The sequence below is a fragment of the Antechinus flavipes genome, chromosome 4, assembly GCF_016432865.1.
Source record: "Antechinus flavipes isolate AdamAnt ecotype Samford, QLD, Australia chromosome 4, AdamAnt_v2, whole genome shotgun sequence".
Classification (NCBI taxonomy): Eukaryota; Metazoa; Chordata; class Mammalia; order Dasyuromorphia; family Dasyuridae; genus Antechinus; species Antechinus flavipes.
The window spans coordinates 80,857,744-80,885,652 of record NC_067401.1 but is presented as its reverse complement, the minus strand read 5'-3'; the positions used below and the strand labels follow the sequence as shown (position 1 = coordinate 80,885,652).

Sequence of the window (27,909 nt, the reverse complement as noted above, 5' to 3'; positions counted from 1 at the left end):
ACTTGGAGTCAGGTTCATGAATAGATTTTATGAGATTTGTGAATTGGGGGGAAGAGGAGAGATTATAATCTGTATTTTCATCAGCTTCTGTTATTTTATTTAATAAAAACATTATTTTGAAAAAGGGTCCATAAGCATCACCAGATTATTAAGGGGACAATGCTCCCCCAAATTCCCTGATTTAGAAGGATCTTGAAGGTGCTAAATATTTCAAGAAAATACCTAGCTTTATTTGGTCCAGAGTAGCAATCATATGACTTGACTTTTTTTGGAGAGGTTTTCCCCTTCTTTTAACAATTGGGTCTCCCTGTCTTACCCATGCTGGAACTGCAATAGATACTTAGGATCCCAAAAGTACTACTGATTAGGAGCTTGAACTGCTTCCATTTCTCATCTGGGTTGTCTCCTGTTGGTGCTGAATTTATTGTGGAAACATGATTGGCTTAACTCCATTGCAACTCAGATCTCTATCAACTTACCATACCTGGCTATAGATTAACTTTTACTAAGTATCTAGTTTTAATTTTAAAATCTTGGAAAAATGTCGTCCTTGGAAATGTAGCAACTCTTCATCAGAGTCACATCGCCTCAGATAGCAGCTGCAGCAAATCTGCCAGTTGATAAGATTCTTTCTTTGGAAAATAAAATGACAACTATAGACAATATTAAAAGTGACTTGTGATTCAGTCCTACGTGGGCCAGCAGCAAAGTCGGGAAGAACATTGGCTCTGAAGTCAGGACTTGAATTCCAGTCCCACATCTCATATTTGTTAACCTTTGGGCATTGAGAAAGTCAGTAAAGCTCCTTAAGCATCAATATCTTTTTCTGGATAGATTCCTTCCTTCCCTTCATTCTGAGTCTCTTCCAGGTGGTTGACCAGAATTCAGAAGAAGCCGACATCATCAGGCAGTATGTTAAGAACACACATGCTACTACTCATAATGCCTACGACTTGGAAATTATTGATGTAAGAAAGTATCTTGCTTCCTTCTCCCTTTGCCCAGCTCCTAGGTGGGACAGAACAGTATATTATACTCAAAAGCATTTTTAGGAAATGGCCCATATTTCAGTAGAACAGAAACTGGCCTCATTTTAAAGCACTCTTTTTGTTTTCCTTCTCAAATTAAAATTTGGGGTACCTGATTACAAACCAAGAAAATTAATCAAAAAGTTAAACAATGTTTCTTTTTTTAAAAAGCTAATTTTTATTTTTATTTTCTATCCTTGGTTACCCGCTCTAGATAAGGAGATGAGTATGGAGAATTATATTTGGATGTAAAATGTATTTCAAAAAGAGTTTACTTTAGTGGATAATGTCACAGGTAAACATCCAGCCTTGACAATTCAAGGGAATACATAATAAGATTAACAGGTCTCTGGGAAAAAAGCAAAGTTTGGAAAGTAACAATACAAATAGTAAAATACTGTGAACTTTGAACTTGAGACCTATTTTTAGGAACACTTATTTAAACCATTAAGAATCCTCTTGCTTTTTAAAAAAGACTTCCAAAGGTGCAAATACTGCAACTTCATGCCCTGCAAAGAGAAAAACTTATCTTAGTGGCTTTCCAAAATTTGTGTTTTGTTTTGGATTTAAGAGAAGGGAAAGCAAAGAGAAATCTCTTTGCTTTGAAGTAGCCTGGCCCTCTAAAAGTGTGGTGCATTCTTTGGGCAGTTGAGTGACCAGCCAGGATTTCGTCCTTTTGTCTCTTGCTCAATAATGCTTTTAGATCTTCAAGATTGAGCGTGAAGGTGAAAGCCAACGTTACAAGCCCTTTAAGCAGCTTCATAACCGGCGGCTGCTGTGGCACGGGTCCAGGGCCACCAACTTTGCTGGGATCCTCTCTCAGGGTCTTCGGATCGCCCCCCCTGAAGCCCCTGTGGTATGTAGCTGATCCGGGGGAGGGGAGGTGGTTACGCAACTGCTTTTTTGTCCATAGGGGCCTTCAAGTGAAGAGCCCAAATGTTGCTCTACTTCTAGTGATAGAGGGACCTTGTTGGCTCAGAGTGGGACAGATAAATATGGAGGTGGTGGCATTTATCTTAGTCTCTGTTTGAACACTTCTGTGACAGCGTGTCATTTCATTTTTAACAAGACAAGTATTTTTCCTATTTTTATTAATCAAAATCTGTCTTTCACTGTTCACTGAGTCCTGATAATTGGAATAATACAAAATAAATCTGACCCCCTTTCTATGTGACAGTCCTTTAAATTTAGGTAAGTGCTTTTGTGGTTGGCAAGTATGTCCTCCTCATTTTATTGGGAAACTCACATGTGGTCAGCAGCTACTTTCAGAGTTGGGAGGGTAGAGGCCATCTCCTCTCCCCCTCTCTCCTTGTACAGATGAAGAAACTGACCCAACAAGTTTAAATGCCTTGGCCAAAGTGGGGGCACAGGAGAACCAGGAATTGAAAAGGGCCTCTCCTTCAAGTCTTGGACTCCTTTCTTCCTTCTTGTTTGTTAATACCACACCCAGCTGTCTTTTCACTGTCTAGATCAGTGGTTATCAAACTTTTTGGGGGGTGGGGAGATTTCAGGATGACTTTATACTTTTAAAATAATTTTTTAAATGAGGGCTAGTTACAGTACTTAACTATAAATGCAATTAAGTTGATAAGTATTATTAAAATCGTTTCTGCCTCCCAGACCATTTTGAGAATCACTGGCCTGATGCAGACTCATGACTTTTCCCCTTCTAGTATCTCTATTTATACCTTCTCCCAGAGCTAAACATTCATAATTTCCCTTATCTTTTTTTCATGGCTTCCTGACATTGTACCAACCTGATTGCGCTGTGGATGTACCCATTGAGACTTTGACCTCAGACCAAGAATTTGTGATCCCACCACCCCTCATTCAGTGCAGTAGGGAATGGTTAATGACACTTGTGCATCATTATAGGATCAGCTGCACAAATTTAAACTATACCCAGCAGCTTTAAATTAAAATCACTGTATTACTGGCCTGGAATCAGTTCTCCACTGAAAAGTTTTCTGCTTATTTGTGATTTTTTTTTCTTTCATTTATGTTTCCTTTGGTACCTTGTTATATACATAGTAATCTCTTATATCTGTGTTGTTTCCAACCCTGTAGACTGGTTATATGTTTGGTAAAGGAATCTACTTTGCTGATATGGTTTCCAAGAGTGCCAATTACTGCCACACATCTCAGGGAGACCCAATAGGATTAATCCTCCTAGGGGAAGTTGCCCTTGGAAACATGTAAGTCACTTTGGTCTGGGGCCATTGAGATGGTGGGCTTAGAGTTAGAGGAAAAACCCTTTTAAAACTGCCCTTCTAGGTAAAGACTATAGACTTTCCCTTCGTTTGTTCTAAGCTGGAATCTAGCAAGTAGATCCAAGATTGCTTAAGCTCTTGCTATAAGCACACGAACCAAAGGCAGTCCCTGCCCCCCAGGAGTTTACATTCTGATGGTAAGGGAAGGAGAGCTGGAAGTTAAGGATGAGGGCTCTGATAGAGGTGCTAGAAATCTTTGGGAGACTTGCTTCTGAGGGCTTGGGCCTAGCACAGGGCTTTCATACATAACCAGCACTTGCTGAATTAACAATAGACAGTGTTTGCCAAGTTGTGCGGCTGCATTCTTTGATCCTTCCTTTAAGTCGAGAGATCCCAAAAAGAGTCTTAAGGTAGCTCTAAGCTCTTTAGTGGCCAAATGCCCCAGAGACTGAAAAAATGCCCTGTTCTATGTGTTCTCTTGAACAGGTACGAGCTGAAGCACGCCTCCCACATCAGCAAATTACCAAAGGGCAAGCACAGCGTCAAAGGTAACAAGGTCCACCCATGATGGGCTTCTCTAACTTCTTATTATGTTTGGGACTGGTAGTCAGTGACCAGGAGCCTTAGAGTACATGATTTTCTCACAATGGGAGGCGTAGATCTAAAAATGAAGGGGACTATTTAGGAATTCAAGAAAAAGTAGGCCAACCTAGAATGTTGGAGAGCTAAAATAAGATATAAAAGTTAATGACTTTGTATTTGGCTGCATTTACTTCATTTCCAACTTAAAGAAAAGGGGAAACAATCTAAAGTAGAACTTACATGAGAAAATAATACTTCTTGGGATACAAATAGACCTTAACCTCTAAATAATTACAATAATAATAATTTACACTTAGGAAAGGTTTCCTCTATCTTATAATTATTTTTGAGAAAAACAGACATTTTCTTCCTGGGGCCTACATATTCATACCACAGTTTAAACTACTGTTTCTCTTTTTCCAGGTCTGGGCAAAACTGCACCTGATCCAACAGCCAGTGTCACACTTGATGGTGTGGAGATTCCTTTGGGAACTGGGATTCCTTCTGGTGTTAGTGACACCTGTTTATTATATAATGAGTATCCTTTCTTGGCCATTGGATTCAACCCCACCTTTTCAGAGTGGATGGGACTTGTCTTTGTCTTCCAAATGTATATGATATGATTTTCTGTCACTTTAGGAACTATTCCAGTATTTTAGTAGTTCAAGCGTCTATAATGTAAGTAAATGAGAAATCAGAGTTGACTTAAGGATCTTTAGGGGGGACAAAGATAAGTATTATGTTCCCATTTTTAAAAAATTTACATTTATATTGCTATCTTTTATTTTTTCATCACCTCCATTTTCAGATAGAATAGTTTATCTCACCCCCACCCCATATACACATTAAATGATTTGCCCACAGTCGCACAATATCTGAGGCTGAACTCACTCAGGCCCTCCTTACTCTAATTTTGGTGTTTTGTCCACTGTACCATTTAATTACTTGTGTGTCTTCAGCCCTTAGCCCAATTATGTATAAGCCATCCATCCTTTGTAACAACATTTTAAAAAGGAAAAAGAGAACCATATGGCAAAACCAACAGATCTTGAAGAAAATGTGTGCCGTTCCACACCTGTGGTCTTCCCCTTCTGAAGAGAAGGTGGAGAGTGAGAGAGGCATCTTCTCATCTCCTGCTTATTGTAATCTCCCAGTGTTCAGTGAGAGGGGTGGGGAGAAACAGTACTCTTCCCTCTTCATGTAGAGGTGGGTTTTCCTGATTTGGTTAAATTTTATTCCAAATGGATTATTCAGATACAAGTCTTCCCGTCACATTCAATCTTAATTGTAAATTGAAAGATTGGTAGGTATGAGCTTTCATTCCTTCTTTTTTTTTTCTTTCTTTAATTATTTGCTGAAGCAGTTGGGGTTAGTAACTTGCCCAAGGTCACACAGCTAGGAAGTGTTAAGTGTTTGAGACCATATTTGAACTTAAGTCCTCCTGACTCCAGGGTCCGTATTCTATCTGCTGTATCATCTGGCTGCCTCTTCTTTTTTTCCTCCCAACTATCTCAATGGGTTTCGTATAAAATACACAAGAAGACACATTGGATGCCACTCAAATATGCATTGGGATAAGTAGTTAAGAGTTTTGCTTTCAGGTTCATATTGCACCAAACAACTAGAGGACAACGTATTGAAAGAAAGAAAAAGATTTAAAGTGTTTAGAAGTAATTGGGTTAAAGGCTGGTGATATACAAGCAATAATAAGTGATGCAGTAGTTAAGGTACCCAAATTGGAGTGAGGAAGACCTGGGTGAGTCCAACTTCAGACACTGACTGACTGTAGGCAAATCACTTAATGTCTGTTTGCCTCAATTTTCTCAACTTAAAAACAGGAACAGCTCTCAGGTTGGTGTGAGGATCCAGTATAATATTTATAAAATGTTTAGCATAGTTATTATCATCAAAAGTGAAAAGAAGAAACAACTCATATCACATTCAAATGAAAAGACAACATAAGGTTCAGCTGCAAGTCAAATGAATGGTCCTTAGGGAACAATGGTAAAGCAGCTTAATGCATCTTCTTTAATGCTACTTCTGTTGTAAACCATATAAATTAATGGTGTTGGGGCAATTGATGCTACCAACAACTTGCGTAGCAAGAATTTTCTCTCTAGGTCTTCAGTTGCTATGGTGGCTAAGGAAGCAGTGGCCAGGACACTCCAAAGCCAGTGGTCTGAAGTTCCCAGGGCTGTTGGGTTCAGGCTGTCCCCATTAGGATTAGAATTGTGTTAGTGCTCAAGGTGGTTAGGAGCCGACTTGGCCTATTATATATACTGCCTCCTTTGGGGTTTTAACTGTTTCTGGTCACCTGGTTTGCCTCCCTCATGAGTAGCAGCTGAAATGATGGGCCCCATCTCTGAATTGTGTCTCCATGTATTAGGCTCAAAGCAGGGGTGCTGGGGGGCGGGGCGGGAAGGGGAAGGGGGAGATAAGCGGTACAGCTGATAGTGCAGCTCTCCTGGCACTCATGGGGTTTCCTACTTTCTGAAGCCATTCTTGGTTCATCTTGGCTTAGGAAAGCTCAGCAGCTCTGCAAAGCACATGTGCACTGTTCAGGGGGTAGTAAACAAGGTAATGACGGGATCGTGGGCATTCAGCCATTGAAAGCCAGCCTTCATCTCCTTAACTCTCTCTCCAGATACATTGTCTATGACATTGCTCAGGTAAATCTGAAGTATCTACTGAAATTGAAGTTCAACTTTAAAACCTCCCTGTGGTGAGCAGGTAGCACTGGCCTAGTGCTCAGAGGCGACCGAGCCCTTCTAGTTCTATTATAGCATGGAGCTGCCTGGTAGGCTTAGATATCCACAAACCTTTCAGAAATTTCAAGAGAGCCGAATGGCAGACAATTATTAACTTTACTAAATCTTCTCTATAAAAATTTTATATAAACAAATGGCCGGCTGTATGTTGAAAAAATTTTCTCCCAAGCCTAAGTCTCTGGGGATTTGATTCCGTAGCCACCCAAGTTCCATGCACCCCTGGGGCATAGCAGATCTCTTATAACTGACAAGTGAGGAAAAGTTGGAAGAAAAATGGTTTTACACAAAAGCATGAGGGGAGGGATTTGTAGAGAGGGAAATTACAATGTGATGTTTACATATTAGACTTCAAAGGAAAATAAAGTGCTTCCAACTCTTTCTAAATGTTCTTCAGTTTTGATTTTGGAAAAAAAGTGTTAAACACATTTATTTTAAGGTAAAAATAAAAGCTAATTTCATACTAATTAGTTTTTCTTTTTTTTCTTTTGAATTCTTTAACCTGTTCCCTTTTGATCTATATTTTTTACAACTTTATTTTATGAGAACAGTATAAGTAGCTTCATTTACTTAGAGGTGAGGGTCTTCTAAATTACAAATCTTTCAGTATTTAGTTCAGGGACTATTTCCTTTTGTGATAGTTTAAAGGACTTGGAAGGCTAGTGGTCACTGCATTAAAATGGAAATGCCTTATGTTGTATGTGTTTATTCAGTGCTAGATCTGGACATCTGTTTTGTTTTTGATAATAAAGCATATCTACCTATTGGAGGAATGAGGGAGTACAAAAATCCAGGGACATGTTAGTAACCATCTAAATAAGTTATGAGCTGCAAACTCAAAAAAGCCTCTCCATTTTTCTTTTCCTCTAGGAGGCATCAAACCTTCACAGAAACAATGTAACATAATAGAGCACCAAAATTGGAATTGAAACTCTAGGTTCAAATCCTGCCTGAGACACAATCTCTCTGTGCCTCAGTTTCTTCACCTGTAAAATGAAGCCCATTTGATGGCCAGTAAGGTCTCAGAGTTTGCATTGTAAATAGAATTTTCAAAAATAAAGGAACATTTTTTTAAGGTAGCCTAAGATAAAGAGAAGAATAAATGTGTATTTCTTGGCATCAGCTATTACCGTCCAAGAAATGTCCTTTGGTTAGAAGTTCATAGTTAATATGGACTTGAGAATTCATAACTGGCTGTTCCTGTCATTAATTCTGTTCGCAATCCTTTCACATATATAACTTGTCCTGTTTATTTCTCATACTAGATTTTTTGAAAATACAACATTTTGACAGACTCAATACTCTCTTCATATCAAATGTAGCACTCAGGCTGTTTCTTAATTTATTTCATTACCTCCTTTCCTAAGGGTACACCTAATTAATTCCTTTTGTGCCACTACATATGTAGGTGTCACCTTTGCTAACCTGCTAAATCCTTTTCCCCATTAGTTTTTCCATAGCATTTTTGTTTGAAATATTCCAAAATTTTGCCAGTAACATGATTTATATTATTCACATGTACCAGGCTCACTAGGGAAATGTAAGGGCTTTTGTATCAGCAAGCAATTTAGAGTCATTGAAAGTTTTCAAGACACAATCTAGTCTGAAATTGTGCCATCTTTGTCCATCTGGACACTGCTAAAACACTAAGGATACACAGTAAGAAAAAAAGAATCCTTGCTGTCAACAATTTTGTGAAGGGAGAAACAGCATGCAAGAAATTCTACCCACAAGATGCAGGCAACCTAAGTGGAAGATGATGGCATTCAGAGAGTCAATGCCATCTTGGGGTGATGTCTTGACTTGTGCTTTGGATTTAAGTGAGAGACTTGTCCTCATTTGTCATCGTCTTCCAATGTTATCCAAGTGCAGCAGCAAGTCAGAAGTCAGGATAGTTAGTCATGGCCGGGGATTCGGGGAAGAACCTCGGAGTCTCTGACATCTGACCACACTCCAGCACCTGCTTTGGGAACCTTTGGGCTGCTAGAACAAATTGTTGTTACCTGCCTGTTCCCTGGGAGTTTCCACAGGTCTGGTGGGGACGTTCCCGACTCAGCTAGCAGTCACCCTCAGCCTGGTTAGCTCATCTGCCAAGGTGGTTTTACTCTGTGTGGCTGCTGCACATGCTACAGTTTCTTGGAGCTGTTGGTACCAATTGGTCACCAAAGGTAGGTGAACAACCCTAGAAAGAGCCCAGTGAACCCTGGGCTAGAGGCACTAGTCTTCCTTGAACACCCATGCACTACAAAATAGAAAGTGATCTCCAAGGGAAGGCATTAGCTATTGCTAATGTTTCCTGTGGAAGATGGAATACAAGGTGACTCTTAGAGGAAGATGAGAGACAGGTGAGAAGGGGAAAAATGTGGTCATGGAAGTCAGCCAGAAAAAAGGAATGGAGCTTCATGAGTGGGGAACAGCAAGAAGACCAAGGTTGGTATTTCACCAAGTATGTGGAAAATGAGAATCTAAATTGGAATTTTAGGGAGGAGTCAGGAGGTCAGCTTTGAAAGCCACTGATTTTAGAGGTAATTGGAGATTGAGTGGAGGATAACGTTCAGACACAGACCTGTCAGAGTCTGTGTAGTAGGAAGTGGATTGGAATGCAAAAGGCCTGGGAAAAGGAGGACCAACCAGAAAGATACTGTAGGAGTCCATGGATGTGATGAGAACTTGTACCAAGGTTATAGTTGTTAGTGGAGAGATGGGATCTTATGCTAAGAACCATTGCTGTGAATATGAGATGGGAATGGGCAACAGATTGAATATTGTGGATTGAGTAAGATAGAGGAGTTGAAAGTGACAGTACCATGAAAAGTAATAAGGAAGTTTGGGGGAAAAGATGAAGAGTTATAGCAGAATAAATATAGCCAAGCTTACCAAAGCTCTTCCATGAATACCTAGAAAATGCCAGACTCAATTCTGATTGGGAAATTGAAGAAAAAGACGAATAGTCATTTTTCCAGCCCTGGAAGACTTAGAGAAACAGAAGTCAGCAGATACTAGGGACAAGGTATGCTTGTCCAGGGGGTGTACTGCATAGAGTAATTAAGTGTTAGGAACTGAGCCAAAGCTGAACTAGCAGAGATTCCCAGGGGAATCCCTGAACTAATGCAATTAGAATTGACCTAATAGAAGCTAATGACTCCATGAAACATCAAGAAATACTAAAAGTTCAATACAGTGTAAAAAAAATAGAAGAAAAATGTTTTTGTAGTGACAAGCATTACAACTGACCTAGAACGCAGATCAGGAGAGAGAATTTAAGTCATTGAAAAGCCTGGACTTTCAAAAAAAAAAAAAAGCCAAAGATAATGAATTCCATTTTGGACATAGTGAGTTTAAAATGTCTAAAGAATTAGACTTCATATAGATAGGGATAATAAACCCATGCATGCTAATCACGTCATCAAATGAGATAGTAAAGAGTGAAGGAAAGAGCTCAGAGTAGACTTCTGGGCAACACTTGTGGTTAGTAAGCATGATGTGATTGAAGAAGCAGTGATCAGAGGTTGGAAAGCAACCAAGAGAATACAATGTTATCAATACCTAAGGAAGAAAAAGAATAGGTGAGAGCTATAGATGAAACTAGGAAATGACAGAGAAATGAAGGAGTGAGGAAATGCAATTAGAGTAGAAAATGCAAAGAGATCCTTAGTTACTGGAAATAACAATTGCCATGGAATGATAGGGTATTAAGTCAGGTTGCAAAAGATTCAGATTTAGTGAGAGGAAAGAGAACAGATATGAAAGTTAAAGGAAGGTCCCAGAAAGATTGCTTAAAAATGGCAGGAGAGATGCAGAATTGCAACTAGGAGGGTTAAGTAAGGCCTTTTTAACAATGGACAATTGAGTTGTTATCTTAATTTGGTTTACTTAGACTTTAATTGGAAAGAAATCACGATAATTTGTCAGTTCCTGTTTATTAAGATAAATCATTCAACTTTGTTTATATCATTATCAGCTTTGAGCCTTTTATGAGTAGTTTACAAGACTTTATCTTCATCTCAGATCATATAGTCTAACAACATTTTAAGCCAAGTCACTTATTTTTAGATAAGGAAACTGGGCCCCAGATTAGTGAACTGACTTTGAGATTATTACACAGGCAGTAAATGACAGAGTTGGGATTTTGCCTGTTAAATTCAGGGCTTTCCAGTGTGCTTCCATCTGAGATAATACGTAGGTATCTAAATGTTGTCTCCTCCATTAGACCCAAGGGTTCTTTAGGGACAGGAAATGTAGTTTTTCTTTCTTTGTATCCTCAGTACTTATGTTATAAGCATTTAAATATATATTAACAGTTAATATATGTTATATTAAAATTTTATATTCATTTCAAATAAATAAATAAAAATTTGTTTAAGACATTTTCCATGAACATTCATTTTTATCATTTTTTCCCACATTGTATTAATTTTGTGTGTATATAGTCTTTCAGCGGATTATAGGCCCTTTGAAAACAAACTTACAGTTTTGTCTTTGTATCTCTAGTGCCTAACACAATACCTGGGATAGAGTAGGTGCTAAATAAATGCTTATGTTACTTTTAAAGGCCATATTCAAGTTTTGCATAGATTATATATGAGGATAGAGTATCATTTGTATTTATTGGACCATGTTTATTTTTTTTTAACATGGGAAATGTATACCATAGATTTTTTTAAATTTTATTTTATTTAATAATAACTTTATATTGACAGAATCCATGCCAGGGTAATTTTTTACCACATTATCCCTTGCACTCGCTTCTGTTCCGATTTTTCCCCTCCCTCCCTCCCTCCACCCCCTCCCCTAGATGGCAAGCAGTCCTTTACATGGTGAATAGGTTACAGTATATCCTAGATACAATATATGTTTGCAGAACCGAACAGTTCTCTTGTTGCATAGGGAGAATTGAATTCAGAAGGTAAAAATAACCCGGGAAGAAAATCAAAAATACAAATAGTTCATATTTGTTTCCCAGTGTTCTTTCTTTGGGTGTAGCTGCTTCTGTCCATCATTTATCCATTGAAACTCTTTGTGAAAGAAATCCACTTCCATCAGAATACATCCTCATACAATATCGTTGTCGAAGTGTATAATGATCTCCTGGTTCTACTCATTTCACTTAGCATCAGTCCATGTAGGTCTCTCCAAGCCTCTCTGTATTCATCCTGCTGGTCATTTCTTACAGAACAATAATATTCCATAACATTCACATACCACAATTTACCCAGCCATTCTCCAATTGATAGACATCCATTCATTTTCCAGTTTCTAGCCACTACAAACAGGGCTGCTACAAACATTTTGGCACATACAGGTCCCTTTCCCTTCTTTAGTATTTCTTTGGGATATAAGCCCAATAGAAACACTGCTGGATCAAAGGGTATGCACAGTTTGATAACTTTTGGGGCATAATTCCAGATTGCTCTCCAGAATGGTTGGATTCATTCACAACTCCACCAACAATGCATTAGTGTCCCAGTTTTCCCGCATCCCCTCCAACATTCATCATTATTTTTTCCTGTCGTCTTAGCCAATCTGACAGGTGTGTAGTGGTATCTCAGAGTTGTCTTAATTTGCATTTCTCTGATCAATAGTGATTTGGAACACTTTCATATGAGTGGTAATAGTTTCAATTTCATCATCTGAAAATAGTCTGTTCATATCCTTTGACCATTTATCAATTGGAGAATGGCTTGGTTTCTTATAAATTAGGATCAGTTCTCTATATATTTTGGAAATGAGGCCTTTATCAGAACCGAGCATATTTCTTTATAAATTCAGGTAGCCCTAAAATAAAGGCATCCTCATATGGTGCTCTTGAATTTTTTAAATTATCCTTGTAACAACACTATGAAGTAGGACATGTGATATTTCCTTTTGACAAAAAGAAACTGTCTCAAGCATAAAGTGTAAAATGACTTGATAAAAGTCACATAGCTAATTGATGGCTAGAACCTGGGACTGATGATGGAGAGAGATAAGTTAATAATTTAATAAAAGAAATAATTTAAGTCATTGGACTATTTGAAATCCAGGACTAAAAAAAAAAAAAAAAACATTCTGTTTTGGACTTGAAATTAAGATTCTGAGAAGCAGTTAAGAGAGAGAATATGAATGTGAAATAATTTGCATGGAGATGATAATTTCCATGGGAGCTAATGGTATCACCAAATGAGATAGTAGAGAAGAAAAGAGCCCAGGAGAGATCTCGGGGATATCTATAATTAGATGTATAAAGAACCAGGGGGGAAGAAAGGCAATATTTTAACAAAAAAGTTTACAAAATATGGGAATCTACAATTACAGCAAGGGATGCCCTTGAAACTATGAGAAGAAAACAAGCAAGATTTTTCAGATGATATTCTATGGAATATGTGAGATTATTCACTATCCATATTATTGTCATTTGGTTTGATACAGAAAATGCTACCTTAAAGAATTGGGGGTTCCCCCCCCATGCAGAAGTTGGCATCATATAAGATTTCTTGAGTCCAGAGAAAATGTAGACCCTCTGATTATTATAGAAAAGAAGACATTTGCCAAAGGTGTTTGCCCCTGTCACATCCACCGAGAATTAAAGAAGGATTTACTGACATGGTGCTGACTACCAAGTGCATACAGAATACCTATTGATGTTCCTATAGCTATGATGCTCATTTGAATAGGAACTGATCCATCAATACACCCATCTTGACTACATATCATACATAGACAATGAACTCATTCCAAAATCAATTTGGAATGCAGCCTTTCAATGACCTCAGATGTCTCTAAAACAAAAGCTCATCGTATTCACATATAATTCAAGTGCTATTTGAATGTCTAAAAATTGACATTAGAAACTTTTAAATTGAGCCAATCCAAGATGGTGGGCACAAGCCAGCTGTAGCTCATTTCCTACAAATAATTATGCAGGAGAACCAATGAGTTCTCAATGAGAGGTATCAAAATGTTGTATGGCCAGAAAAGGATGTGAGCTAGTCATAGAACAAACCTGAGGGATAATCAATGGACTACATGCTCCATCAATACCCACATAATGTCAAAAAAAAAAAAAATTTACTAAAACCCCCTCCCCCAACACATTAGAATCTCCCTGTAGAGATTTTGTGATAAAACAAAATGAGGAAGTTTGGATGACTTCCAACCTCTCATTAAAGAAATATTCAGAATAACCAGTGGATAATTGTTTTTCAGTGTATACCTTTAAAAAAAAATTCATTTAAGGTTGGCCATATTTGTATCAATCCATATCCTTATTCCCCAGGTGTATATACCCTTTTTCTTTAAACAGAAGGGTACTTGAGGCATACTGATGTCTATGTGGGCTTGAAAATTAGGTTTTGGATCACCAGATTAGGTAATAGGGGGAGTCGAGCCCTTAGTATCAAGGGAATGGAAGGCCAGGAAATATGAGAGATAAATCTGGTGGGGAAGATGGATTGTTGAGAAGCTTAAGTTTAAGATCTTCACTATGAAGGCAGTTAACAGTAATACTATAAGCATGGCTATGAGATTAATTACAGATAATTACAGATAGCTCATTGTAATAGATCTGGTCATGGGAGCTTAGGAAGGAGGGGACCAGAAGTCAGATAAGCACTTAGTTCAGCATTCTGAGCTATGAAGAAAAGGTAAATTTAAATGAGTTCACATAAAATGTGTTGGCTGTGGACTCCTGGAACCTGGTGCCTCAGGAGATACCCCCTCAGAGTTGAAATTTAGCAGGGTCATATGTCATATAGAAGGGGGAGCCCAGAGGGTTGAATCCCAGCTCTAAATGTACTGATTGTGCAATCTTGGTAAATCAAAATATCCTATGTTTCATTATATAGCCAATCTGCAAAATGGGGCCAAATTGCCTGGCCTATCTCATAGGGTTGTGAGAACAAATGAGATATAAGTGTAAAAAAGGCTGTCAAATCTAAGGAAAATTTTCTGCAAGAGAAACATACTTAAGTGAAATTGTTACTCTAAAAAGTGGAACTAACTACACACCTGTCAGATTGGCTAAGATGACAGGAAAAAATAATGATGAATGTTGAAGGGGATGCGGGAAAACAGGGACACTGATGCACTGTTGGTGGAATTGTGAACAAATTCAACCATTCTGGAATTAGGCCCCAAAAGTCATCGAACTGTGCATACCCTTTGATCCAGCAGTGTTTCTACTGGGCTTATACCCCAAAGAAATACTAAAGAAGGGAAAAGGACCTGTGTGTGGCAAAATGTTTGTGGCAGCCCTGTTTGTAGTGGCCAGAAACTGGAAAATGAATGGATACCCATCAATTGGAGAATGGCTGGGTAACTTGTGGTTTATGAATGTTATGGAATATTATTGTTCTGTAAGAAATGACCAGCAGGATGAATACAGAGAGGACTGGAGAGACTTACATGAACTGATGCTAAGTGAAATGAGCAGAACCAGAAGATCATTATATACCTCAACAACGATACTGTATGAGGATGTATTCTGATGCAAGTGGATCTAGAAGATCTAAGAAGATCTAACTCTGTTTCAATTGATCAAGGATGGACAGAAGCAGCTACACCCAAAGAAGAAACAGTGGGAAATGAATATAAACTATTTGCATTTTTGTTTTTCTTCCCGGATTATTTATACCTTCTGAATCCAATTCTGCCTGTGCAACAAGAGAACTGTTCGGTTCTGCACACATATATTGTATCTAGGATATATGGTGACATATTCAACATATATAGGACTGCTTGCCATCTGGGGGAGGGGAAAAATCGGAACAGAAGTGAGTGTAAGGGATAATGTTGTAAAAAATTACCCTGACATGGATTCTGTCAATAAAAAGTTATAATGGAAAAATAAAATAAAATAAAATAAAAATTAAATGGGAAAATTGGAAGACTACTCTGAAACATTACTTTTTGAGGGAAAATGTGAAAAGTCTCATATTCCTACTTTTTAGCTTCTAGAAGTTTCTTCCTACACTAAATTATAACAAGCTGTTTTGTTGTAACAAAGAATGAGAAATGCTCCATTGATTGGGGAATGGCTCAACTAATTGAATGAAACTAATTAACATGACTATCACTGTGCTGAGCAGAGAAGCCAAAGACTATGATAAGATACGAAGTATCTTGAAGTAAATGGAACCAGGAAAACAATATATGCAGTGATTACAAAGTAAATGGAAAGAACAACAAAACAATTAGAACAATACTGAGAAATTATAATGACTAAATCTGAGTTAAAGAAGAGATGAAAAGAACCTTGCCCTCTTTGCAGAAGGGAGACTACAAATATCAGACTTTTTCAATGTGTTCATTTTGCTGAACCTTTTTTCTCCCTCCCTTTTTATTCTTTATTATTACAGTTAGTAGGTTAATCACTGAGTGTGTGTTGACTCAGTCAAACTGAGACCTGATAAAGACCTTAGCTTAAAAAGGCCAAGATCTCCCACTGCATCCAGGGCTACCTCTGGTCATCCTGATCTGTTTATGATCACTGGGCCCACAGGGCTTTGGAGAAGAAGGTGGGGCAGGTGACCTTGCCCAGCCCTTCCTCACTCAAATCCAATTCACTTGCATGTCATAGTATCACCACCCTGATGTCATGGTCCTCTTCAAAAATAGAGGATAAACAATAGTTCTCTTGAGAGAGAACAAGAAAAGGAATGCACTGGGAAGTGCAAAAAACAAAATTAACAAAACTATATATTAAAATAAATTGGAGGATTATATATTTATTCTCTTCAAGATGTGACATTATTAAAAATGACTAAGAAAATACACAGAATTCTTTTAGAAAGTGACTTTAAAATGTGAGACTAAAACTAACCTCAAAAAGATCAAAATACAAAGAATTTTGTTTTTTCTTTTTTTCCCCCAAGGAGACAAAAAAATCCCAGTTGAAATTAAATTAAAATAATAGCAAAGCTTACATTTGTTCTTGAAATATATTGTTTAACTTTTTTTGGTAAATTATTTTTGTTTTATGGATCTAACCTGAGTTTTCATTAATAGAATTTCTAGTGGAAAAAATCTATCAATACAACTCAACATCACAATCTAGGTTCTCAGGGTCACACAACCATTATATGCCAAAGTTGGAAACTGAACCTAGGATTTCCTAACATCAGATCCAGCTCTGTATTCACTGTGCCAATCTACCTCTTAAAAGAAGTCCTTAAATACTAATTAAGAGGTGGTGAGAAACAGGAAGGGAAATGTTCATCCAAAACAATCGAACACCTGCAGCTTTTTAGCTATAGTTCAACTTGTTATTGTAAAATCTCGAGGCCATATTCCCATGAGAGGTCTTTACCCAGTTTATCCCATGAAATGCATAGGATCTTACTAGATGTTACAGATGGCTGAGATTGCTGTCTGGAGGCTGAGAACACCAAGATTAAAAGGCCTATGGAGAAATTTCAAGAATGAACTGTTAAAAAACAGTTTATAATCTCTAAAATTGACTTGGCAATTAGGAATGTTTTGGTAGGTAGAGAGATTAATTGTGCTTAGAGGAATTTTAACAATATTGATGTTGTACCTCTTACTTATATTTCCAGAAAAGTTTATAAACTTATCGATTAGAGAAAGTTGAATTAACATTTTTTAGGATGAAATAATTAATGTTAATTCTGATAGGGTTCTTTAAAGTAAAATTAGGACAGTATATGTGAGTTTTAATTGGTTGTATTGTGTCGTTTTTAAGTTGTTCCCATTGTTTAGGAAGATTTTGAGAATAATGCTCTATGTCTTTGCCCCTTTGAACATGATTAATATCTGAACATGTTTTAATATAGATTGGTTATTGAGCATCTTAACATAAAATGATTTGTGTAATGTTGAATTTAAAACCCATCTACTTAGATGTGAAGATAAGCTGTGAACTTTCTAGGATGAATCTCCTGTTATTGTAAGATTATAATAAATACTTATGTAGGATATGTGATCCTTGAGAGCTAAATTCACCTAAAGCTTTGATTAATGAGACTTGCTATTTGAAATAAAATCGCTTAGGTCTATAGCTGTTATCATTTGGAGTTTTGAATTCAGATATGATTATCTGATGGATCATCAAGCCAGGAACCACCATCTGAAAGGAATATTTCACAAGCAACTCAGATGAATGTGATCCTGAATTATTATAGGTGAAGGTTAGTATCTGGGCAAGAATTGGAAGGACAACCTTGGCCTCTATTTACTCTAAAGTTTCCCAGTGTTTTTCCTTTGAATAAGAACCCACCTGATTATTCCTGAGATTGGCTATAAGGTGGAATTTTACTGCATACAATTAGCTAATGATGCTTTATCCTGTCATGTAGGTGCTCTCAGGCTGAGACCTAAAGGACCAATTTTTTATTATAATCATGTCCCTGCTTTTTCCTCTTAAAGCAAATTTCTATAATCAGGGCAATTATTTAGTAGAAGATCTTATAGTTGCCTACCTGAAAATATGTGGTCATTATATCCTAAATAAGTAAGTGAGTATTTGGCCTAGTTATCTTATCTATTTCTTTTAGCATTGCTATTGTTTCTGACTTTCCTAATAGGCATCTTATTTGTGAAAGGTTATCTACTCCAGTTACTAGGAACACAAATGGTTTAGGTGATAGATGGCCCGGATGAAAGTTGGGGATACAGAACCCCAAATTGCATGCTGAATAGGCTCATTAACCTCCAGGCTAGATGGAAATAATTACTAACCAGACAACAAAGGTCCTAAATTCATTAGCAGATCAAGCCACTCAGACAGAGAAGCAACACTCCAGTATAGATTGGTATTAGACTACTTATTGGCTGATAATAATGGACTGGTGATGAAGGAAATTTTCAAGGACATCAGAAAATTGGCTCATGTTCCATTCCAGACCTGATTCTCATCCTTTATCTCTTGGTGGTCTTAGTCTGGAAGCAGCTGGTGGAAATATATTCTTTGGTTCCTGTCATACTATTCCCTGCCTGCCTCTCTTGTGTGAAACAGCCTATCACAAAGGTAATACAGACATTACTGGTCAGGATAGTAAAGACTGAACAACCTGGAGAGGAAGGTCCAGTTAGACAAGGATGGACCCCAGTGGAGAAAAAGGACAAGCCAGATCTGGAGGGATTGGAGACTGAGAACAAGCTGGTTGAGGAGATGTATCCAGAAGGGTGTGAGGTCTTCAAAGGGTAATACATAAAGAGGAGGGATTGTGTGGGATTAACTAGTGAAGACCCTCTCATGGGAATATGGCCTTAAACTATACCTTAATTGTGACTTGAGACTTTACAATAACAAGTTGAGCTATGCTAAAAAAAAAAAAAAAAAAATGTTGCAGGTGTTTAATTGTGTTGGATGAACATTTCCTCTCCCGTTTCCTACCACATCTTAATTAGCATTTAAGTACTTCTTCTAAAGGTGATGATGGCTTTAAGAAGTTAGGTAACAGAATCTTCTCATCCAAGAATATCTGCTTGTATAACATTTCTCTAAGGAAATTTAAATTAAGAGTCCATTTACTAATATTCTTACGTTCCTGGGATAGACTTCCATGTTTAGTGTTCAGGGAAGTGGAAGCTTCTGGTCTATGTAATCTTGTGTTTTCCAGTTTGTTTTGCTCTCCTCTACTGATATTTTGTCTATTAGGCATTGTCTTTTCTCTGGAGAGCCTAATAAATCCCTTTTTGCTTTTTCTTACTTTGAGAATCTCTGCTTGTTGTTGTGGCTGCTACTATCCTACATAATCATTATAATGGTGAGGAAAATCTCATCATTTTTCAAGATTCTGCCCTCTTCCCCTTTGTCTGGGGAGGTTGAGGTCATGAATCCAGAATCTCTATTTAAGGAAGGAGCTCAGACTTCTCAATTCCTCCTCCCACCCCACCTTCTCAGCTTTCATTAGTGTATTGTCTTCTCCGATTGTAAACTCTTTCTGGGTAGGGACTCTCTCTTTTTTTATATCAGTATTCTCAGTGCCTAGCACAATGATTATTACATAATAGACACAATCATTGATTACTGACTAACCAGACTAACCCACTCTTCCTGTAATTTTTATCACAAATTTTTCTAAAGTCATGTTATAACTTCTTGGCAAAGAAGAAAACAATGAGTTTTGGATTACCTAAATCAATCTTTAAGGAAGAGTTACCAAGTAGAAGCAGGAAGTATGGAGTCAACAGCAAGTCAACAAGCACTTATTAATGACTGAAGAATAAGGCATTCATTAAATACTTGTGTGCTGAATGGGATATACTGAGGAAAGACCTCTCATAAGGATATGGCTTCAACCTTTGCTCTGATTGTGACTTTGCAATAACAAGGTGAGCTATAGCTAAAAAATTGCAGGTATTCCTTTGCTTTAGATTAACATTTGCCTCCTGTCTTCCTCCTATTACCTTTTCATTAGCATTTAAGTACCTAATACAATAAAGAGTGTGTTATTGATTAGTATTCTTTATTTCTGGGCTCTGGATAAATTAAAACTCCCCAGCCAATGGGAGAAAAGATCAAAAGTGGGGTTCAAGGCTTCTGTATTAGGGTCTATATATAATCTTGTGATTTGCACTTTGCACTTCTCTACTGACACCTTGTCTGTTGAAAATTGCCCTTTCTCTCAAGATAGTAATAAATCTTTTTTTTTTTTTTTTTTTTGCTTTTTACCTTAAGAGTCTCTGATTTTAATTAGGGTAAGGGTTGCTGTCCATACAGTTTAGTGCTGAACTCTGGGAATACAAATTTAAAAAGTAAAATAATCCCTGCCTTTGAGGAGCTTATGTTCTAATGTAAAGTTTTCAGTTGCAAGGTAGATAGAAAAGTCCTGTGGTCCTTAGGATGCAGTATCGCAGATGATGATAACTCATTATTTAATATCACCCTTCCTGAGAATCTTGGGTTCAGAGTGATCAGGGCTTTGGCTCTCTGCAGACAGCAGTGGCTGGCATTTGGTGGGGATGACTGGCTTAGGTAAGGTTCACCCACACCTCTCCTGAGCATCCTATTCTTCTCCTCCTCAAATGCTTAAAATGACAAATCTAATTAGTCTTGCTGCTGCCTCATCTTTAAGAATCCAACCCTGCTCTCAAGCATCCTGGGGCTAAGAATAATTCAGCTCTGGTCTCAGCAGATGGCCAGGCTAATTTTAGCCAGTTGGCCCCTTAAGCAAAAGACCAGACTTGGCTTGGAAGCAGATGAATGAGCCAGTGCTCATCCTAGAATTCCCAAGCCAAGACTAAAACTTGGAAATATGGGAATCTGTGTGTTTATACATACACGAGGGGCAGCATAATAAAATGGGTAGAGAGCTAGTTTCAGAATTAGGAAGACTTTAGTTCAGATTTCAACAACAACAATAATAATAAAGAAAAGTCATTGGAACCTCTTGCCTTACAAGATTAAAATATATTTTATAAATAAGAACACATTACAGTATAATTTAAAAATTGCACAACTGAAAACTTGATTCTGATGCATATTAACATTTGACTTGTGCGTTTTACTCAACCTCCCAGTAAATTGCAGAGTAGCTAAAGATCAGTACAAGGGGTTTCCTCTCTAGGAAATTTCCCTATTTCAATGAAATCACAAGTCCAGTCCAGATTTAGGTAGATGAAGATATATGCACATAAATATATTGCATATGCACACACACACACACACACACTACACATACGCTAAGATGTGTGTACACACACTATATATATACACATACAATAAATTTGTCTACATGCATGTGCACATGTGTGTATATCTCTCCCTACTCAAGTACTTCTATAATGCCACATGATTTGGAGGTTACTTGAAGGCTATGTTAGTGGAACACACATATACACATTATAAATTTGTCTACATGTATGTGCACATGTTAAACCAGGTTAATAGACTTCAAACCTAGGTGAGTTAGTGGGATCTCTACCCTAAGCATGTGAAGACATCTCCAGTGGAATGGGCAGATGAGAATAATTGGTTCCAGTTGTCCAGGAAGGTGGCTGAAGCAGGCACTGTGGAGCTCTTAGAGCTTGGTCAGCCATGGAAGACTCCAAGGTCATCCACTGCATCTCAGGCCATTGCCAATCCTTGAATTTTGTCTTGCCACCAGACTTCAATAAGTCTAGAAAAGAGATTGAAGCTGACAACTTTCAGCAATTCTGCCTCACTTAAGTCCAATTTACACAAGAGGCAAGATGTGACTTTTTGGTTGATCTTCAGCCATTGATCCTCTTCAAAAATGAAGGACAAATGACAAGAATTTTGGTCTTATTGTGTTCTGGGTGCTGTGAGAGAAACTGAAGTTTAAGACTCCCATCTCTACATTCCAAGAGTTTACAGACTTAGGGAGGAGCCCATGATGAGAAAATATTAGCCAGAAATAGTAATGCAACTCAATCGATGGTTAAATTTAAAAATATGTGGAATAAATAGCAAGTACTAAAGCCCCTTTGTTGGTATTTGACATTCTTTTATGATTTCTAATTAATTATAAAAGAAAAAATATCTGTAAAATTGGGTTTGAGATTCACAACTTTTGTTGCCACTCCAGGGGAGGTGTTAAGTGTCTTTTTGCCTCTTTAAAATAAAAACAAAAACAAAAAAAACCCAGGAATATTGGATCCTAGGCTAATCAAAGATAGCAAAAGTCCAATATATACCAAAATATTTCTAATAGCTCTTTGTTATAGTAAAGTGATGGACTTAGATGCCCAGAGATTTAGGAATGACCAGGGGAAGAGGGAAGGAATGGAGCGACATAATACTATGACATATAAATGTGTAAGGAGTGAATCTAAGAACTTCCTGATAGAAAGATAGTCCTAGATAGGAAAAGCATTTATTAAATACTTATATGTGTCAGACAGGGACTACAAATAACATAAAATAAGCTCTGCCCTCAAAAGGCTTACATTCTAGTGGGGAAAGGCTAAAAAACTGAAAGGGGGTAGGAATTTGTGGGGGCAAGGTTGAGAGGGTTCTGGGGTGTTCATATGAATGCTTTCTCAAATGGAAAAAAGGGAAGAACTCCCTAATGGATGGAAGAGATCATGGAAATGGGGGCATTACCAGCATGAGATAACCACCGGGGGAAAGGTGTTTTTAAGAGGAATCATGGGCTTATTTGGCTTTGAAGAAAGCATAAAATTGAAGAGTAATTCATCAAAGGGATGAGATTAAAGACCATGGGCTATTTGGGGAGGTAACTAATTGGATGTGGAACATCTAATCATTTTATTTTCACTAAGAACCCACCATTCATTCATCTTCATGGTCTATAAATACAGGCTGATCATAGTCTCTGACTGCTCTTGAACACTCACTCTTATTCTTTTCCCTTCTAATCTTCCAAAGTGCATCATAATTCAGCAAAAGGAAAAAGGCTATTTTTCTCTGTCCTAGCCAATTCTTCAATCAAGAGCTGCCATGGTGCTTTACTGCAGAAGGAGATGGCAATTGTGAAACAGGAGAGAAAAGTAGATAAGACTATGGACTTGGAGTCAAGGAAATCTTGGCTTAAATCCTTCTTGCCACACTTGCCAATATTATGACCCTGGGCAAGACATTTAACATCTCTTCACCTCATGTCTGGATTATTACAATAGCCTGCTGATTGGTCTCTCTACTTTAAGTCTGCTCACCACTATGCTTAGCACATAGTAGGCATTTAATACAGACTTGTTGATTGATTAATTGTGACTTTCTCTAGCAAAGGGACAGAGAGGAAGGGCTCATAGCCTCCAAGAGAAAATATTTCATGGGATTTGGGATCAGTAGAAGTTCTTGACCCATGAAGAACGTGATGGGGGAAATTGTGCTCTTGTCTCCAGGCAACAGAGTAGGAGAAATATCCCAGAGAGGCTTGCAAAAGAGAGATATCATGATAGACTGTGTCTAGCATGTTGTGTGGTCAGAAGCTTCATCCAGAGTCAGCCGAAACAGTGATGGCAACTGAAAAAGAAAAAATTAAAAAAAGAAGAAAAATAGAGAAGTAACCAAGTTTTAGTGAACATTCCATAAAGAAAAAAAATCCAAATATGGCTTCTACTTTCTTCCCTTTAGGAATTGAATAGACCCAATGTTTCCTATTTCCTATCCACCACTGCTAGTAGTAGCCTGATTCTTTTTTTTTTTTTTAATTTTAATAAATGTGTTTGTTTCCAGTGTCTGCAGAAATGACATTACTTGTGATTAAATGCCAGAGGAGCAGTCTGTGCTGGTGGAAAGTAGACCCTGGGGAAGAAAGTGTGACAGCCACAACCCAGTTTCCAAGACGAGGAAGAGTATAGAAAATCCTTAAATTATGATTCCAGAGCACTCAGGAAGAAACATGTTACACCCCTTTCCTAATAAAGAAATGATGGACTTAGGGTGCAGATTGAGGCATGTATTTTTTTAGTGTGAGAAGTTATTTTCCTTGATTATGCTTCTGTTTTACAAGAGTTTTAATTCTCTTTTTTTTCCCTTTTCGATTAGGTAAGTATTTTTGATCTCTAAAAAAAAAAAGTATACTCTTACAAACTATATGTTCCTGGGTAAGTCACATAACTCCAATTGTTTCTTTAAAAAGAAAGGAAAGAAAAAGAGAGGGAGAGAGAAAAGAAAGGAAAGAAGGATAGGAAGGACAGAGTGAAGTAGAAAAATAAAGGAAAGGAAGAAAGGAGAAAAGCAAGAAAAGAAAAAAAAATAGTGTTTATTTTTTAAAGAAAAAATTTAGACCTTCTAATCTAGAAGTGTCAAATTTCTCACTTAAAACTCCTTGAGGGAAACCCAACCCAGATTATAACCTAACTGGAAAATATTTAGCTAAATAGATAAAAATATAATACAACAAAGATAAAGTTAATCTATATTGTCTAAGTTAATATGTGGCCATCAGTTATCCTTTTCTCTTTGAGTTTGACTCCCCTGATGTAGTCAACTCTGCCATTTGAAAATGGGGAAAATTAGTCTCAGAAAAGGTAAATTACTTTCCTAACATCCCATAAATATTAGATAGCAAAGCTACGATTTAAGTCTAAATCCTTGTTGTCATCCAATTTATTGCTAATGACTTTTTAGCTCCTTCACCAGAAAATAAAGAGAAAAGAAATTCATCAGTCCAGTCATTTTTGGTTTTTTGCAAGTAACACTGGGTATAAACTTTGGTAAAGGAAGAGAAGATGAAAAAGAAATTCTTTGTATATTCTTTATATATATAATAGCAAACCCCTATTTCTAATTTCATAAATGAGGAAATTGAGTTTCAGAGAGATGAAGTATCTTGCCCATAATTACACAAAGTTAAGGGCAGAGCCACAATTAGATCAGGGGCTTCTGACTCCTAGGCCAGAGCTTTTATCATTACTCAAGGAGGTTTATGCTATTTGCAAAAGCAAAATTTGGATTTCTGCTATCTATACTTTCCCTACCCCTGCTGATATGGTAAAAATCACTGAACTTGGGTTGTGTTTTCAAGCCAATGAAAGAATCATTTCCTGAACATCTTGTGTTAGAACCTTGTTGGTTCAGGAAAGGTTAGCCCTCTGCTGATGTCTCTTGACACTTCTCCCATTGATTGGCATAGGGCAGTCATAGATCAGTACAGCTCATCTCTATTAAGATCAGCCAACAAGCATTTATGAAGTGTTTGCTCTGTGTTAGGCACTGTGCTAAGCAATGGAGATGCAAGCCAAGCCGACAAAGCATTTCTTAAATGCATTCCGTATTCCAGATTCCACACTAATCAGGCAGTGGACAGAGCACTGAGCTTGGAGTCAGGAAGACCTGAATTCAAATGCAGCTTCATAACCCTATTACCTTGTGACCCTGGTCAAGTCATTTTACTATTCACTTCAGTTTCCTTATCTGGAAAAAGAACTGGAAAAGGAAATAGCGAATCATCTAGTATCTTGGCCAAGAAAATCCCATGTAGGTCAGGAAGAGTCAGACATGATTCAACCACAAAAATTACGGCAACCCCGGCATTACAACAAAAGGCAACCAAAAAATACCCACCCGCAAGGGGCTCCCATTCTAATTCTAACATGCAAACAATAAATAAGCTATAAACTGGGAAAATGAATGCTGCCCCTGCCTTCAAGGTGCTTATGTTCTAATAAAGTAGATTAGTAATAATAGTAGATTAGCAAACATGTATGTACAAGACAGGTGCAGAGTGGGAGACAGGGAATCTGAAGGGAAAATATTAACTAGGAGGATGTGATGGGTGGGGGAGGCAGAAAAGGCCTCCTTTAGAATTTGAATTGAATCCTATAGAAAGCCAAGGAGGTTCAGGTGAGGAGGGAATGTGCTAGGTAAAGAGATTATATGAAATTATTCCTAGCAAGGATTAAGATAATACACCTGGAGTTTATGACACAGTGGTATCCTTGCTAGATATATAGCATAATTCCAGCTCCATTTGAGTATTATCCCTCACCCCTTGTCTGCTGCCCTCGACCTTCTTATCTTGATCCCTATCCTGTCAGGATTAAGTTATGATTCTGTCCTGGAATTATGGCTTGTCTATCCTCCCAGTGTCCTCCCCCCCTTATCTGCCTTTGTTTCCCCCATAAGATAAACCTGCCTCGGTTTATCTGGTATTACAATAGAAGCCAACCATGACATCAGAAAGGGAATGCTATGATATGCAAGTGAATTGAATTTGTGAGGGAGGGATGTACAAAGAGAAAGAAAGCCTTTCTCTCCCCTTCAGAGCCCTCTGGGTCCAGTGGCAAGATACAGATCAAAATGACTGGAGATGGCCCTGGATGCAATGGGAAACCTCCACCTTTTTAAGTTAAGGTTTTTAACAGATTTCAGTTTGACTGAGGCAACACCCTCAGCTTAAGTAAAAAGTGAGGCAGAGAATGGCTTTTTTTTGACCTAGTTTAAAAAAATAAAGTCAATTTGGTAGGGGAAGACCCTTAGGGTTTTTGGCTAAAATAGAAATAATTGTTATTTGAATTCACTCTGAGTCAATAAGGGCCCAAACAAAGACCAATTGGAGCTAGGCCTGGGAGCTATTGTTGGCTAATCAATGAGAGCTAGAGTGATGTGCTTTTAAGGCATGATCCTTTTTTTTTTTTTTTTTTTAAATAAAGCTTTTTATTTTCAAAACATATGCAGGGATAATTTTTCAACATTGACCTTTGCATAGCCTTGTGTTTCAGATTTTCCTCTCCTTCCTCCCACCCCCACCCCTAGATGAAAAGCAATCCAATATATGTTATACATGTTAAAATATATGTTAAATCCAATATATGTAAATATATTTATACTATTCTCTTGCTGTACAAGAAAAATCAGATCAAAAAGGAAAGAAAATGCAAAGAAACAACAACAAAAAGAGTAAGAATGCTATGTTGTGGAATACACTCAGTTCCCACAGTCCTCTCTCTGGTTGTTGATGACTCCATCACTGAACAATTGGAACTGGTTTGAATAATCTCATTGTTGAAAAGAGCCACGCCCATCAGAATTGATCATCATATAATCTTGTTGTTCCTGTGTACAATGATCTGGTTCTTCTCACTTTACTTAGCATCTGTTCATGTAAGTCTCTCCAGGCCTCTCTGAAATTATCCTGCTGATTTTTTTCTATAGAATAATAATATTCCATAATACTCATATACCATTATTTATTCAGCCATTCTCCAATTGATGGGCATCCATTTAATTTCCAGTTTCTTGCCACTACAAAAATGGCTGCCACAAACATTTTTGTACATGTGGGTCCCTTTTCTTTAAGGCATGATCCTTAATTTAAAAGTCTAGCTGATAAAACTCCCAAAATATCTTGGCAGGTTTCAATGATAAAATATATATATTACTTTGGACAGAATACCACAGGATATGAATGATATGTGGACAGAAGGAAAGAAAACAAAGAAAAGTAAGTGTGGTGGGATGTGGAGAAGGAAGGAAGGAAGGAAGGAAGAGAGGGAAGGAGAGAGGGGAAAAAGGAAGGAAGGAAGGAAGGAGAGCAGGAGGGAGGAAGAAGAGAAAGAGGAAGGAAGGAAGGAAGGAAGGAAGGAAGGAAGGAAGGAAGGAAGGAAGGAAGGAAGGAAGGAAGGAAGGAAGGAAGGAAGGAAGGAAGGAAGGAAGGAAGGAAGGAAGGAAGGAGGGAAGGAAGGAAGAGAAAGCTGTTACCTAGCTGTCCAGTTCCAGTTGGGTTCTCAGTGAGGCAGCTCTACTCAAAGGTGGTTGTTTATTCTTCATCTTCAAAGAGAACCATGAACTCAGAGGGATGATGCCATGAGATGCAAGTGAATTGTATTTAAGTGGGGAAGGGCTGTGCTGGATCACTTGCCTCACTTTCTCCTCCAGAGTCATCTGGATGGGGTGATATAGATCAGGGAGATTGTTTATGGCCCCAGATGCAGTCTTTACATACATAAAGGATC

At 37.7% G+C, this 27,909-nt stretch overlaps 1 protein-coding gene across 1 annotated transcript in view; it reads left to right on the top strand.

The window, feature by feature from the left end:
* Positions 1-7,052, top strand: part of PARP1 (poly(ADP-ribose) polymerase 1) — a 44,476-nt gene extending 37,424 nt beyond the window's left edge. The window contains exons 18-23 of the mRNA XM_051993418.1: positions 870-968; positions 1,732-1,884; positions 3,096-3,223; positions 3,725-3,786; positions 4,244-4,358; positions 6,465-7,052. Of these exons, the coding sequence (XP_051849378.1) occupies positions 870-968; positions 1,732-1,884; positions 3,096-3,223; positions 3,725-3,786; positions 4,244-4,358; positions 6,465-6,546 (639 nt within the window). The 3' untranslated portion in view covers positions 6,547-7,052. The remainder of the gene's footprint in view (positions 1-869; positions 969-1,731; positions 1,885-3,095; positions 3,224-3,724; positions 3,787-4,243; positions 4,359-6,464) is intronic.
* Positions 7,053-27,909: the final 20,857 nt, after the last annotated feature.